The sequence below is a fragment of the Branchiostoma lanceolatum genome, chromosome 1 (genome assembly GCF_035083965.1).
Source record: "Branchiostoma lanceolatum isolate klBraLanc5 chromosome 1, klBraLanc5.hap2, whole genome shotgun sequence".
In the NCBI taxonomy this organism is placed as follows: domain Eukaryota; kingdom Metazoa; phylum Chordata; class Leptocardii; order Amphioxiformes; family Branchiostomatidae; genus Branchiostoma; species Branchiostoma lanceolatum.
In genome coordinates, this window is record NC_089722.1 from 67,825 (window position 1) to 83,977 (window position 16,153).

General features: G+C 49.6%; 1 protein-coding gene across 1 annotated transcript; it reads right to left on the reverse strand.

Annotated features, from left to right (window-relative positions):
• Positions 1 to 48: 48 nt before the first annotated feature.
• On the reverse strand, positions 49 to 15,518 carry LOC136447265 (kin of IRRE-like protein 3). The gene is made up of 14 exons (XM_066446000.1): positions 15,488 to 15,518; positions 14,740 to 15,345; positions 4,350 to 4,652; positions 4,098 to 4,236; positions 3,840 to 3,997; positions 3,556 to 3,703; positions 3,249 to 3,364; positions 2,805 to 3,059; positions 2,364 to 2,548; positions 1,920 to 2,046; positions 1,342 to 1,464; positions 931 to 1,116; positions 445 to 578; positions 49 to 247 (listed from the first exon to the last, which is right to left on the reverse strand). The coding sequence occupies exons 1-14, from the start codon at positions 15,516 to 15,518 to the stop codon at positions 110 to 112; spliced, it is 2,649 nt and encodes an 882-aa protein (XP_066302097.1). The 3' UTR covers positions 49 to 109.
• Between the last annotated feature and the right edge of the window lie 635 nt (positions 15,519 to 16,153).

Genomic DNA, 16,153 nt, shown 5'->3' on the forward strand with positions numbered 1-16,153 from the left:
TGCACGTTAGTGTTTCCTTAGACCAAGGACATTATATATAATGTCCTTGCTTAGACCGGACAGGAGGTGTTGAAGCTTTGGTGAGGTCCAATTTTGGTAGCCGAACTCCTCAGATGCTGTCAGCCTGCTGGATTTCATTCAGCGCGTTTTCTGCCTCGTGTAGACTGCTGCGCACGGACGCGCCGCCAGGGGTCGCTCTCTTCCATCGGCCCCTCTGGATCTTGGGAGGAGGTGGGGGAGCCTCGACCTGAAACGGCGAAAGGAGTGTTGGGTATTTTGCGTACCTGTGTGCGTGTCTGTGTGTGCGTGAGCGTATGCATGCGTGTGTGTTTGTGTGTACGTGTGCGTACGCCTGCGTGCGAGGCAATGCCCGCATTTGTGTACCCAAGTGAATGAATGCGTGGATGCCCGTGGTAGCGTTCGAGCTTGCAAAGAAAATCTCACCGATATGTACTCGTCACTTGTCAAGACGGATTCTTCCGGGATGCCCCCACGTGCCCGGATGTCCTCGCCGTCCGGCCGATGACGCTCCACGGTTGTGTAGGGCGGTAAGGTGGTGGCGTGCGCATGCGCCAGACCTGAGGGAATGGTATTATGGCGGTAAGGTGGTGGCGTGCGCTAGTCCTGCGGAAAAGCAACACTCTTCACTTCAATTAGCAGTAAGATCTAGGATACATTCTTGTAAACTCTTATATACGTCTAGCAAAACGCATCTTCTGGAGATCGATCCAAAATTGACGTGGAGTTTGAAAAAAAAAACGTTGGAACAAACAAATGCTACTTGAATACTTGAAAGTTAATGTCTCTTAGATTACTTTCTCTGTGTCACCTCTGTGTTGCTGTTCCTGCCGTTCTTAACATGGCCTTAGAAAGTTGATAGATAAACGGCAATTGTTTCGGTACAGTAGGTGAAAAGCAGTCCGATTATACCCGTGTAGGACAGGCCCACTGACGCCCACTGTTTGTCCCCCCGAGGCGGCGGGCGCGGCTTCAGGGTCCCGTCCCACTCCTGCAGTTCCAGGTCCTCCACACCGGAGTCGTTCGTACCATGCCCCAGCCTCTTCACGGACTTCGGGACGGGAGGCATCGAGCGGGCGGAGGACAGTGTCGGTGTTTCTGAAATCAGAAGAAAGAATCTCACTTGCACAATATTACAGATATTTTTGGGAGAAGTATTCCTCTTAAATACCCATGATAAGCAGCGAAGTTTTGCCGTTGTCTAGCTGAGTTTGGGACCGTTCGAGAATGAATTTGCTGAAACCCGATTGATCTGAGATTTTGTTCTATATGTTGCTGTTGTGGCCTAGATATATTTCCACGAGACCTCCGCTGATCTCTCACCTTTCCTCTTGTCCCTGCGGCTCCGGCGGGTCCGGACAGCCCAGCAGCCGCAGAGCGCGGCCAGGAGCAACAGCACGGCCGCCACGGCGCACACGGACAGCGCCACCACGGGCCGGCCGGAGCCTGGGGGGAACAAAGTCTATATATAAGGTATGCCAGTACCGTACAGGAGCAACAGCACGGCCGCCACGGCGCACACGGACAGCGCCACCACGGGCCGGCCGGATCCTGGGGGGAACAAAGAGATGCATAGAGGGCTCTATATATAAAGTACTTTAGTCATAATGTATAGACGAGATTCTGCTACATTTGGAGACAAAAGTACGTATGGCCTACGTGCCTAAATAGTTTGTTGGAACTCGTAAGACAAAGCCTGTTGAAGCGAAGTGAGGTTTCTGTCGTAAGCTTATCATCATCATCATCGCCCTTCTCAACCAGGGCGGGGGCGTTACAGACTTCCGACGAACTTTGACCCAGTGCTGAAAATCCCGGTGAGTCAAATTCTCCGAGTTTGAGTATACATGTACTATAGTTTATTTTGTATGTCAATCTTCAGTAGGCAAAGAGTAGAATAGTACCTGACACCTCCAGCCGGATTTCCCTCCGCGCCTCCCCGAACATGTTGGACGCCTGACAGACGTACGTCCCTTCCTGAGCTATCCCGACATCCTTCAGGAGGAGGGTGCTGGATGTCCCGTCATCCACCTGTCCGTGACGTCAAACAAACCCGGTTATTGATGACGTCAAACAAACCCGGTTATTGATGATGTCAAGCAAACCCGGTTATTGATAACGTCAAGCAAACCCCGGTTATCGATGCTCCAAACTGAGGCTCAGTAACAAATGAGCATCCATCTTGTCAGTTAGAGTATATGGACACCTGTCAGTCAAATAAGTTCTCTCACAAGGAATGTGAGATAGACTCTTTCCCTGAAAGAAGACCTATGAAGACGGTACTATAAATGCTGATGAACGCCTGTACTGCCCTGTAGCGATTGCCAAATATGGAATGACAAACGTACCGGTTTCTCGATGATCGACAGGCCCACGTCGGTTGCCATGAGAACGGTCTCCCCGCCTCGCTTGTTGCGCCACGACCAGCTGACCCTGCCAGGTAACGGGTCACCGAGAATCTCGCAGCGAAGTCTCGCGGTACTTCCCTCCGCCGCAGAGACCGCTGACGCGTCGCTCTGTATGGACGGCTTCCCTGATGAGACAAATGGGAGATTGTTTCATAACTCTGCTGTCCTAATTGCGACAAGCCTTTCCCGGGCCCATAACGTCCTGCGGCCCAGATGGTGTTTTATAATAACAAATGTACCCTGGTCTCTCTCTGCGTCCAAGGTTACTGTCACTAATTTTTGAGATGATTAAAAAGGGGAGCACAATTAAGGTAAAAGCCACTTGACTTAGACAGATAACCTGGAAGGCAAAAGGTTAATTCAGGACGACATTTCACGGACCTACGACGTCGATGAACACGTCCTTGGTGACTTCCCGGAAGCCGTCGCTGGCAGCCACGCATTGATACGTGCCCTGCACGTCGTACCGCACCCGGTGGAAGCGGAGCGGGTTGTCCCAGTACAGACTTGTATCCTTCCGCCGCCAGCGGACGTGAGGTTTGGGGTTCCCGGCAGCCAGGCACTGGACGGACGGGTCGTCTTGGTCGTACAACATCGTAACTTTGTCTTCCATGGTGGCTTCTATCACAGGCGGGTCTAGGGCAGAAATAATACATTATGCATTAGTATCATGCTGTTAAGAATCTCAAACTAACCTAGCAATCAGCTTGGCACATCGACTAAAAGGCGACCAGTGATGTTGACGTGTACTCTTAAAGCAGTATCCTTGCTACCGGTTAGATATTACAGTTGCCTGAAAGGTGTTGAGCTACTTTCGTCACTCACAGTAGACCTGTAGGGTAACGGAGCCCAGTCCCACAGGCGGGACCCCGTTGTTGGCCTCGCATTGGTACAGTCCGCCGTCCGTCCTGGACACTTTGGGGAGCTGCAACAAGTGGTCCCTGTCACGTGACAAATTTACAGAAATGACAACATGCCTTCTGAGTAGGAAACCGCAGAACCCATGAAAATGAGAATTGTCTTTCCAAATAAAAAAAGTCGAAAATTTAAAAGCAGCCCTGACTTGTACGATTTTTGAAAGTTATAAACATTATTCTGCAAAACGTCACGACTGGACGGGAACTCGTCTTACCTGATAATCTTGAGCGATGGAAGAGCTTCTCCGACTTTCCGCCACGTGACGTCCGCCTTGGGGTTGCTGTCCACCATGCAGCTGAGACTGGCCGGCTCGCCCTCCCTGACGTGCACGGACGGACTCGGCACCTGCACCACCGGCGGGTCTGGGGGCAGATACAGCGCCATCAGCATGAAATGACATACAGTATAAAGTAACTTTTCCATTGCCTAACCATCAATGTAACGACTAAATATCCTCACACTTGACTCTCAGGATCGTGTACGGAACATCAGACTCACACTTGACTCTCAGGATCCTGGACGAGGCCTTTGTTCTGGCGAGTTGTGGGAAGCCCTGGTCAGCCAGGCAGGTGAAGTTGGCGCCGTTGTCCCATTTCGTCAAACGCGGGACGAACAGCTCCAGGGTTTTGTCCCCGTCACTTGAAACACCAGAAGACCTGTAATCAGATCAAACATAGCAAGTGTTATCTTCCCCAGTAGTGGTAGCAGTAGTATTGATGCTATAAGGAAATGGGAACCTGCATTTTGCCAACTTACTGGAAAGGGTCCGTCCCGTTCAGCCAGGTGAGCCGAGCTGCGGGATGTCCACCTGACGCTCGGCAGGTGAGGGACAGCTGATCACCTGCCGTCAAGGTCAGCTCTCCGCCTGATATCGACGGCGGGTTCGGCATCGAAACTGAAGGGAAAATAGAAAAAATGTAGGCATGTAGAGAGCAGCCGGTCCGCAGTTTAAGCAGAGGTTGTATTTGTTTCATACATGAACTTTCAGAAAACTTTAATTTTACTTACCTACAACTGTCAATGTGGCGTCTGCAGCAGCCATCGGGTCAGTGTAGCACTTGTATTTCCCACCGTCCGCCATTTTCGTCCCCCGGATTTCCAGGTTGTATTCTCCCCGCGCCGTGTCACCCACAATCCGATGACGGTCGTAGACGTGCAACACATTACTACCATATGATAAAGTTGCCAACGGTCCTTCCCATACAACAGCTTCTTTGTTACTAATTTGATCAAAAGCACACCTAAGAACCGCAGTTTGCCCATGCAGGACAGCCGTTGACTCTGGTCGTACGCGGTATGAAGCTCCGCTTGCTGAAGAAATAAGAGAAAAAAGATGTAGCTAAACATTCAATCTCATTCAAAAATCTTCTTTGTAGGTATTTTTGGACTTTCTTCATTCAGAATACAACATTTAAAAGAGGCCGGATAATTTGCAGTAAGACCGCATCCAAACCCCGCGACTTTACCGGACCTTTATCAACAGTAAGACCGCATCCAAACCCCGCGACTTTACCGGACCTTTATCAACAGTAAGATTACATCCCGGCCCCGCAAGGCCGCGATCCTCCCGGCAAAACTGTCGGGCCATCAGCCGGCAGGAGAATTATTCCCCAGGTTGTATTATCTCAGCCAGTAGGTACCCATGTGAGTAATGAGGCTGTTGTAACGAGCTCGAGGCACCTCCTCGAACACGGGACCCCCATTTTTCGTTTCTTCCAAAAGATTAGCTTCGGAATAACTTGCAATGTAATGGGGACGGGCAAGTCACGGCCTATATCAGAGCTTGAGGACAGAACATTATAATTACCGGGATCTCTGAGCCGGAAATGTGCTGTTCGCTCTGATATTTATGTGCACGTGGTAGCCTGGGGCGCTGAACCGGTAATGTGTGATTCTCCTGATTCACTCTGATATGTGGTAGCCTGGGTGCCATCCTACATTGTTACCGCCCGATCACGTGGTAGCCTGGGTTACACATTGTTACCACCCGATGGCACCCAGGCTAGATATGTGGCTGACGTTACCTCTAAGATGTATCATATCATATATCTAATTTGAACCTGATTTGATATGGTGATTTTTAATGGCTTGTCTCGTAGATGATTCTTTGCCATGATCACGACGTAAGATTTCACACAAATTCCACACATGAACAACTTTGAATAGTTGCAATTTAGATTTGATGTCAAAATTAATGCCTGATAGGCAGTGAAGTGCGTCAGTGGTGTAACGGTATCATTACATCTGCCTTCACTGATCATGTAATACTAACCTATCATGGCGTGGATGTGTGTGTAATGTAGTAATGCGTTATCATGTCGTACTAACCTATCATGGCACCGATGTGCGTGTAATGTAGTAATGCGTTATCATGTCGTTCTAGCCTATCATGGCGTGGATGTGTGTGTAATGTAGTAATGCGTTATCATGTCGTACTAACCTATCATGGCACCGATGTGCGTGTAATGTAGTAATGCGTTATCATGTCGTTCTAGCCTATCATGGCGCCGATGTGTGTGTAATGTAGTAATGCGTTATCATGTCGTACTAACCTATCATGGCACCGATGTGCGTGTAATGTAGTAATGCGTTATCATGTCGTACTAACCTATCATGGCACCGATGTGCGTGTAATGTAGTAATGCGTTATCATGTCGTACTAACCTATCATGGCACCGATGTGCGTGTAATGTAGTAATGCGTTATCATGTCGTACTAACCTATCATGGCGTGGATGTGTGTGTAATGTAGTAATGCGTTATCATGTCGTACTAACCTATCATGGCACCGATGTGCGTGTAATGTAGTAATGCGTTATCATGTCGTTCTAGCCTATCATGGCGTGGATGTGTGTGTAATGTAGTAATGCGTTATCATGTCGTACTAACCTATCATGGCACCGATGTGCGTGTAATGTAGTAATGCGTTATCATGTCGTTCTAGCCTATCATGGCGCCGATGTGTGTGTAATGTAGTAATGCGTTATCATGTCGTACTAACCTATCATGGCACCGATGTGCGTGTAATGTAGTAATGCGTTATCATGTCGTACTAACCTATCATGGCACCGATGTGCGTGTAATGTAGTAATGCGTTATCATGTCGTACTAACCTATCATGGCGCCGATGTGTGTGTAATGTAGTAATGCGTTATCATGTCGTACTAACCTATCATGGCACCGATGTGCGTGTAATGTAGTAATGCGTTATCATGTCGTACTAACCTATCATGGCACCGATGTGCGTGTAATGTAGTAATGCGTTATCATGTCGCACTAACCTATCATGGCGCCGATGTGTGTGTAATGTAGTAATGCGTTATCATGTCGTACTAACCTATCATGGCGCCGATGTGTGTGTAATGTAGTAATGCGTTATCATGTCGTACTAACCTATCATGGCACCGATGTGCGTGTAATGTAGTAATGCGTTATCATGTCGTACTAACCTATCATGGCACCGATGTGCGTGTAATGTAGTAATGCGTTATCATGTCGCACTAACCTATCATGGCGCCGATGTGTGTGTAATGTAGTAATGCGTTATCATGTCGTACTAACCTATCATGGCACCGATGTGCGTGTAATGTAGTAATGCGTTATCATGTCGTACTAACCTATCATGGCACCGATGTGCGTGTAATGTAGTAATGCGTTATCATGTCGCACTAACCTATCATGGCGCCGATGTGTGTGTAATGTAGTAATGCGTTATCATGTCGTTCTAACCTATCATGGCGCGGACGTGTGTGTTATAAAGTAAAACGTTATCTGGAACAGATGCATGTCATTCCCTGAATGTGTTACGGTAGCACGCTATCATGCCACAATCGGGTGTGTTATGCTTTTATTGCTGAAATGATGAAAACCTATCTATACTGATGACGTAGAGAGCCCGTGGATTGCCAAGACAACCGACCAGAACCCGGATGTAATATCGTGCTGAACGGAGTTTAGATTCCGGTGATTTTAGGTAATAAAAGAGACCTACAGTAGAAGCTATCGGGCTTATATCGGGTGGAGGAAGGTCCTGGTTGGTAACTCTGCGTGGGAAGGCTCAGAGAAAATAAAGCGGACTATCAAGTTTGCAGATATCAGATACTCCACAATAACTGTGATATCACTGCGTTCCGCTGTTACGTTCAGATAACGGCAGCGTTGGTAACCTTTGGAGTGACTTTCAAATGTCATGATTACATCTTTGATAATGGAGCTGTATACGTGTAGTATTCCTGATGTGACAAAACATTTGCAACATTTGCAGACATGCAGGCGTCTTTGGTTAGACGCGTTCCGTGATGTGATGAAAACTGAAGCCAAATTAGAACCTGGGTTATAAACGAGCCTGTTGAAAAACGCCTTTGCTGCAAAAGCTAGTTAGGCTGACATCATTGCCATCTAATGGGATAAAGAAAATCAAGATGTAAATAAGTTGGGATGGACATCTTTAGTTAATCTGTGCCAGGCGCTACTCTTCCCTGCAGCTAAACAAACCATTTGAAAAGCTAGTATATAGATATTTAGTATATAATCTTTTTTGACAGATTCTTTGCACTATCACAATACGCCAATTGGTGGCTGCTATTATGACTGTGACAAGTCAAATGTTCACTTGCATGACAATATCCACAATTTACTTGTGGGGGAGGGGGGGGGGGGTAATAAGGAGAACAGGTTAGATAAGCCAGGACTATCTGTGACGCTGCTTCACTCCGGTATCAGCCATGCCGCACACGTGCCGCGCGCCGAGGCTTAACCTGGCTGACTTCTGGCGGCTTACGGGGACTCTCTGCATGCACATGTCATTCCCGCGGGGACATTCACGTTCTAAGCAATCCCGGCTTGCAAACGGAGTGACACATTAATGTCCCGTCTGTAATCCCGGGCTGCAAACGGAGTGACACGCAGACATTAATGTCCCGTCTGTAATCCCGTGTTGCAAACGGAGTGACACGCAGGCATTAATGTCCCGTCTGTAATCCCGGGTTGCAAACGGAGTGACACGCAGGCATCAATGTCCCGTCTGTACTCCCGGGTTGCAAACGGAGTGACACATTAATGTCCCGTCTGCAATCCCGGGTTGCAAACGGAGTGACACGCAGACATTAATGTCCCGTCTGTAATCCCGGGTTGCAAACGGAGTGACACGCAGGCATCAATGTCCCGTCTGTACTCCCGGGTTGCAAACGGAGTGACACATTAATGTCCCGTCTGCAATCCCGGGTTGCAAACGGAGTGACACGCAGGCATTAATGTCCCGTCTGCAATCCCGGGTTGCAAACGGAGTGACACACAGACATTAATGTCCCGTCTGTAATCGCGGGTTGCAAACGGAGTGACACGCAGACATTAATGTCCCGTCTGTAATCCCGGGTTGCAAACGGAGTGACACGCAGACATTAATGTCCCGTCTGTAATCCCGGGTTGCAAACGGAGTGACACGCAGGCATCAATGTCCCGTCTGTAATCCCGGGTTGCAAACGGAGTGACACATTAATGTCCCGTCTGCAATCCCGGGTTGCAAACGGAGTGACACGCAGGCATTAATGTCCCGTCTGCAATCCCGGGTTTCAAACGGAGTGACACACAGACATTAATGTCCCGTCTGTAATCGCGGGTTGCAAACGGAGTGACACGCAGACATTAATGTCCCGTCTGTAATCCCGGGTTGCAAACGGAGTGACACGCAGACATTAATGTCCCGTCTGTAGTCCCGTGTTGCAAACGGAGTGACACGCAGACATTAATGTCCCGTCTGTAATCCCGGGTTGCAAACGGAGTGACACGCAGGCATTAATGTCCCGTCTGTAATCCCGGGTTGCGAACGGAGTGACACGCAGTCATTAATGTCCCGTCTGCACTCCCGTGTTGCAAACGGAGTGACACGCAGACATTAATGTCCCGTCTGTAGTCCCGTGTTGCAAACGGAGTGACACGCATACATTAATGTCCCGTCTGCAATCCCGTGTTGCAAACGGAGTGACACGCAGACATTAATGTCCCGTCTGTAGTCCCGTGTTGCAAACGGAGTGACACGCAGACATTAATGTCCCGTCTGCAATCCCAGGTTGCAAACGGAGTGACACACAGACATTAATGTCCCGTCTGCAATCCCGTGTTGCAAACGGAGTGACACGCAGACATTAATGTCCCGTCTGTAGTCCCGTGTTGCAAACGGAGTGACACGCAGGCATTAATGTCCCGTCTGCAATCCCGGGTTGCAAACGGAGTGACACGCAGACATTAATGTCCCGTCTGTAATCCCGGGTTGCAAACGGAGTGACACGCAGACATTAATGTCCCGTCTGTAATCCCGTGTTGCAAACGGAGTGACACGCAGGCATTAATGCCCCGTCTGCAATCCCGGGTTGCAAACGGAGTGACACGCAGACATTAATGTCCCGTCTGTAATCCCGGGTCGAAAACGGAGTGACACGCAGACATTAATGTCCCGTCTGTAACCCCGGGTTGCAAACGGAGTGACACGCAGACATTAATGTCCCGTCTGTAATCCCGTGTTGCAAACGGAGTGACACGCAGGCATTAATGTCCCGTCTGTAATCCCGGGTTGCAAACGGAGTGACACGCAGACATTAATGTCCCGTCTGTAATCCCGTGTTGCAAACGGAGTGACACGCAGGCATTAATGCCCCGTCTGCAATCCCGGGTTGCAAACGGAGTGACACGCAGACATTAATGTCCCGTCTGTAATCCCGGGTTGCAAACGGAGTGACACGCAGACATTAATGTCCCGTCTGTAATCCCGGGTTGCAAACGGAGTGACACGCAGACATTAATGTCCCGTCTGTAATCCCGTGTTGCAAACGGAGTGACACGCAGGCATTAATGTCCCGTCTGTAATCCCGGGTTGCAAACGGAGTGACACGCAGGCATTAATGTCCCGTCTGCAATCCCGGGTTGCAAACGGAGTGACACGCAGGCATTAATGTCCCGTCTGCAATCCCGGGCTGCAAACGGAGTGACACGCAGGCATTAATGTCCCGTCTGTAATCCCGGGTTGCAAACGGAGTGACACGCAGACATTAATGTCCCGTCTGTAATCCCGGGTTGCAAACGGAGTGACACGCAGACATTAATGTCCCGTCTGTAATCCCGGGTTGCAAACGGAGTGACACGCAGGCATTAATGTCCCGTCTGTAATCCCGGGTTGCAAACGGAGTGACACGCAGACATTAATGTCCCGTCTGTAATCCCGGGTTGCAAACGGAGTGACACATTAATGTCCCGTCTGTAATCCCGTGTCTAGATAAGAACGATACCCTTTGGTTTAAACGGGGAGTTTGAGAAGCAGCATAAGAGAGAATGTACAATCCCACCCTCATCAGGTAAGAAGGTCAACGCGTCGAACTTCCAGGCACTTGGGTTCATGCCTCCCCTTTCCACCCCGACGAACAACATTCGCGAAAACAACAGGAGCTAATTAGCAATTAGCAATTAGCATGCGACCTTGTCTTGGCTCAGTCTTCTGTTGAACCACCCTCAATTGGCTTCACTTCATTAACAATAAAGTGTGCAATAAAGGTCTTCATTCATTAACATATGTATTTAGAGTTTTAGTATAAAACCTCTTTCTCCCAGTTCTTTCCTTTAGTCACTGACGAAATACAGCAATTTCTGTCTGAAACGTCTGTTTCAAAATTCTTTCCAGTTGCATAAATAGCTATTTTTGGCGTATCTTATTACCTGGATGTCTAACATCCATCGACGACGAACCACGCTTTAATACAGATGAATGCACGACTTAAGACCTGTAGGTGATGCGTGAATCTGAAGGATTTCGTAGGGCTTGACTTCATGTCGTTCAGTAGCTGCGCACTTCTTTGTACGATGCCAGTGATCTTCCGAAGTGTTTCGTGATAGCATCTCGACTTGGCTGATTTCGGGGTTTCGCTTCTGTCCTGTAGCATTGTTTACACACCGCTTCAATGGCGTACAGCGCAATGTATAGCCAACAGTAATGCACCGGACCGTGAATGGTAGGAACAGCGTTCTGTCCCCGCTGCAGATACTGAGGTGCCAATGCCTGTTGCACCTTGCAATGACTGGTACTTAACACTCGTTAACGAGAATCACATTCCGACAATTAGATTTGCTCCAGAGCGCCACTCCACGCACTGCTTTGTTCTGCCGTTCCCTCTCAGCTCCCGTCAATAGGAATCCCATCTGGGCTGCAAACTTCATTAAATAAGCCGATTCCGGCGCACCAGCATCAATAAACTCCGCGGCGCTCCCGCTGGTGCCGCGACCTTAGATCTGACAGCGGCGCTGATGTGATTTTGATAGAGCGGTGGAACAGGCCCCCGGTGACGTACAGGTGACGTACAGGTGATGCTCCGAGTTCCGCACGGGTCGCTGCGCACGTTCAGCGGTATTGAAGTCTGCATCATCAAGTAGATCCGCGGGAGATTGTAGTGACAGGAAGGACACAGCCGGGGAGGGGCTGTTGTCAGGGAATTCTCTCTGCTTTCACACTGGCAGATAAGGATGGTATTCAGAGTGCGTCTGCGGATGGAAGGTCCCGCCGGGCTTTGCTGTATCTTCTCCGCGCCGCGACAGATTCGCTCCCGGATAGCGGAGGCGGACAGGGAGGAGAGGGCCTTTCTAAATATTACTGTCATGAGTTTTCTCTTTTTTCCTCTTCCTCGAATCAGACAAGTGTTATATAGAATCTCCCCATGTGCACGTTCTTCTCAGTCAGACAAGTGTTATATAGAATCTCCTCGTGTGCACGTTCTTCTCAGTCAGACAAGTGTTATATAGAATCTCCTCGTGTGCACGTTCTTCTCAGTCAGACAAGTGTTATATAGAATCTCCCCGTGTGCACGTTCTTCTCAGTCAGTGTCAGGAGCTCCAGTGCTTATCTGATGGCCCTGCTGAAGACCGTTCTCATTTCCGCTCTCAGTTACGCCGTTACGCGGCCAATATTCACCAAGCATACCATTAGTCCTCATTTCCGTCAAGGGCAGCATCAAACTTGTCCTTCACGTAAGCACATTATCTGCCTGATTTAATATGACTAGGCGGCATGACACCAACATCAGATCTTTGATGACGCCACCCTGGGACTACAGGACAGATACCTATGTGTCCATTAAGGCTGTATAAATCCCGTAAGAACGGCATCCGTAGCAATGACAAGATTTTACGGTCCCTGGGGAGTTCTAATGAAGTATCACGACTCACAGCTGCGAGGGTCTCTAAGGCGGTTACCTGCCGGCCTAACTCTCACAGCTGCGAGGGTCTCTATGGCGGTTACCTGCCGGCCTAACTCTCACAACTGCGAGGATCTCTATGGCGGTTACCTGGTGGCATTACTCTCACGGCTGCCAAAGTTTCTATGGCGGTTACCCGAGAGGCTAAGACAAAGGCAGGATTAGACGTCCATCGAGGATTTCATAAACCCTTAAGTACAGCGTTCTTCACCACCGACACTGTTTAATGGTCTCCTGCGCAAATTACCACTACTGGGGGACAAAACTGTCAAATAGCAACAGGAATTTATGGAGGGCCTCTTTGGAGGACAGAGAAACAACAGTTGTTAGCTTAGAACTGCAAGCCTCCATGGCCTCACCGTCTGCAGGCACTGACAGCGCTGAGGAAGCGCATTTTCGCCAATCTCTGCGGTGGGTGTCTGTTCAATATTCAAATGATTGTTTCAATGAAGGATTGTATAGGTAGTGTAGTAGTAGGTGAGTAGTATGTATTCTGTATTCCTTCATCCGTGGTATACAGACATTTACTGTGCAATAAGCACATGCCCCAGCCGTAATGTTTGTCACGATGTTTGATGATGTTGTTTCTTCTGCCAGTTGACTGGTTCATGCCTTACTTTACAATTGCCAACATGGCCACCAAAATGTAACTGAAGAGCAATTTGCATATTCATGCGCCTTCCCCATTAAACATGCCGGCAACGTTCTGTGGGCCAGATAGTCATTGGACAACGAGCTGCATCTGGTTTCCAACAGGTGTGTCCAATGACTGAAGGTGACGTGTAACACCAGATGCACTTTTAGTGTCCTCAGCGATAATATCTTTGTTCGGCGCCTCCTGAAGGACGCGGCAGCTGCGACTGGAGATGCTGGAGTGTCACCAGCTTGTGAAGTACCGGCAGTCCTAGCGGCAATCCCGGCGCAATCATGGCTGATGTAGAAGGGCTTAATTTATGCATGCGCTCAAACATACAGGACTCTTCCCATACGCTCAAACATACTACTCTTCCCATGCATGCGCTCAAACATACTCACATACAGTACTCAGCTCTGCTGGACGTGATGCCCAATACTCTGTAGCAAATGGTTTTGTCCAGTGCAGAATAGATGTAGATGAGCAGTGGAGTGATCGATCTTACTCAAGTGCCGTGGACGTCCGCTGAGCACGCCAGCAATTAATTACAGCCTTCCCTGCCTCAGGAGTGAGTCAGGACCGGGCAAGCTTCGCTTACTAGGCGCTAGGCATGATCACATCTGACCAATAGATCTTCCTTGATCTGAGACCGATAATCTTTGGACATATTTACGTCTACTATAGACCTGCGGCGAGAGAAAACGTTCTGCTGATGTAGGTTAGTGAACTGGGACCCTTATTGTTACTGGGTAACCCAAACATCTAGCCGGTTACTGGTTTTCATTTGCAACTATTTCTCCAACACAAACCCGACGTTACTAGTTTGAGCAGGGACGAGAAAGAAAAGAAATCCACCTGAAACCCCGTTTGATTGGTTAATCAGGAATAATCCACCGGCAGTTTTCATCAGCGGTTTGTGATCAGGCTGACTTTGGCCGTGACGTCACTTCGGCTCCGCATGGTCTCGGCGGAATTCGGCAGGTTTTCGGAGTCATCACGAATTCCAGATCGCCATGCATATTAGGAAAATTGTTCGCTTCGCGTTCACATTTGAAGATTCTCCTCATGTTACCACAACCGAATTTCCCTAAACCAAGGACACAATGTCCTTCCCTAAACAGTACCCCTTTCCCAGGCTCGAAGCCTCGCAGCCCCTGCATTACCGGGAATCTGTTGGCGCCTACCGGAGAACAGGCCGGACCTTCACCCGCTATTCTCAGTAAAACCGGCAACACTGACTAACACAAATAATCGTTACACCTTGTTCTTTTTTTCTTTCTTTCTGATCACTAAGTTCTGAAGTTCACTGATGACCAAACACCCTGTTGGTGCGATGCTTTCTTGAATGCAAATGACGCTCGCATATAGGCTGTTTGTAGGGCGAACGCATACATGCATGGACGTTCTGGCGCACGGTATTGGACATTCTATCGGCGCTGCTTAAGTGTGAGCAATCAGTTTAGTTCTTGAATAAAACCTTCATGCAACAATGTAGAATAGTTACGCGAAGAAGTAGCAATAGAGTGACTGACCTAAGGGAGCGATCCGGCAGAGCAAGACCAGGACCCAGCGCAGCTCCAGCGCTCCCCGGGTCGCCATCTTCACCTCTGTGCTTCTGCGGGCAGCGGCACGAGTCTGTTTCCCGCGGTTTGTGTGCTCCTGCGGGCAGCGGCACGAGTCTGTTTCCCGCGGTTTGTGTGCTCCTGCGGGCAGCGGCACGAGTCTGTTTCCCGCGGTTTGTGTGCTCCTGCGGGCAGCGGCACGAGTCTGTTTCCCGCGGTTTGTGTGCTCCTGCGGGCAGCGGCACGAGTCTGTTTCCCGCGGTTTGTGTGCTCCTGCGGGCAGCGGCACGAGTCTGTTTCCCGCGGTTTGTGTGCTCCTGCGGGCAGCGGCACGAGTCTGTTTCCCGCGGTTTGTGTGCTCCTGCGGGCAGCGGCACGAGTCTGTTTCCCGCGGTTTGTGTGCTCCTGCGGGCAGCGGCACGAGTCTGTTTCCCGCGGTTTGTGTGCTCCTGCGGGCAGCGGCACGAGTCTGTTTGGTTCGCAGACGCCGGGCGGAGCGCGCGAAGTCCGCGGGACGCAGATAGAGCTGGGCCGGAGCGCAACCTGTTAACAGCCCGGTAGCGAAATTCAGAAGCGCTCCCGCAGGAAAAAGCACTCGCGGCTGTCTTCGGGGCCTCGGGCCACAGCAAATTAGTTCCGACCGCTGCGTGACATTGTTCCATCAGCCCGGAAAAACGCGCGCATTTCAGCACAATTTACCGCCGTCTCCCGGTCTGACATTCCGCGTCCTTCACGGCGGGTTCTTGCATCTTAACTTCAAATTAACTTTCTTCCCGAGCATACGCACCGTCCGGGCGGAGATTATTGCGTTTGCCGCGCGTCGTGATGAATATGTCGCGCGGAAACATCAATCACTCCGTAACACACGGGGAGGACGGCGCGCACGAGCGGCGGGGAGGCTGAGAAATTGCCCATCAGTCAGCGGCAAAATACATAAACTCCGGTTCGGAGTGCCATAAATATGGTTTCCCTGGAGACCGTGACGTCATGTGTCATGTCTGTCTTTCACGGCAGAGCGAGTCTGTCCCAGTTGTCGTTCCGGTACGTCCGGAAGGGGGCGTTTCTGTTGTTCAGGTACATCTGGGCCTAGGGAAAGCGTTTCATTTGAGTTTTCTGAAGAGTGATTGACAGCATAACTGCTTGAAATCAGAAAATATCCCTGGGTTTTCCGTGATCATGTAGAGAAAGTAACTCGATGTATGTCTTGCCATCTATATTGGAATGATTTCATTTGCTGAAATCGAACTTACACAGGGCACTCGTAGCAAACCGTCATTCGTCGTTTTCACATTTCCCATAATGCACTGTCTGGGTAACTGCGGAAATACGGGCGTACGATTTTACGAAAATCGCGAAACCATGGCCAGCTAAAACCCTGAGTAGG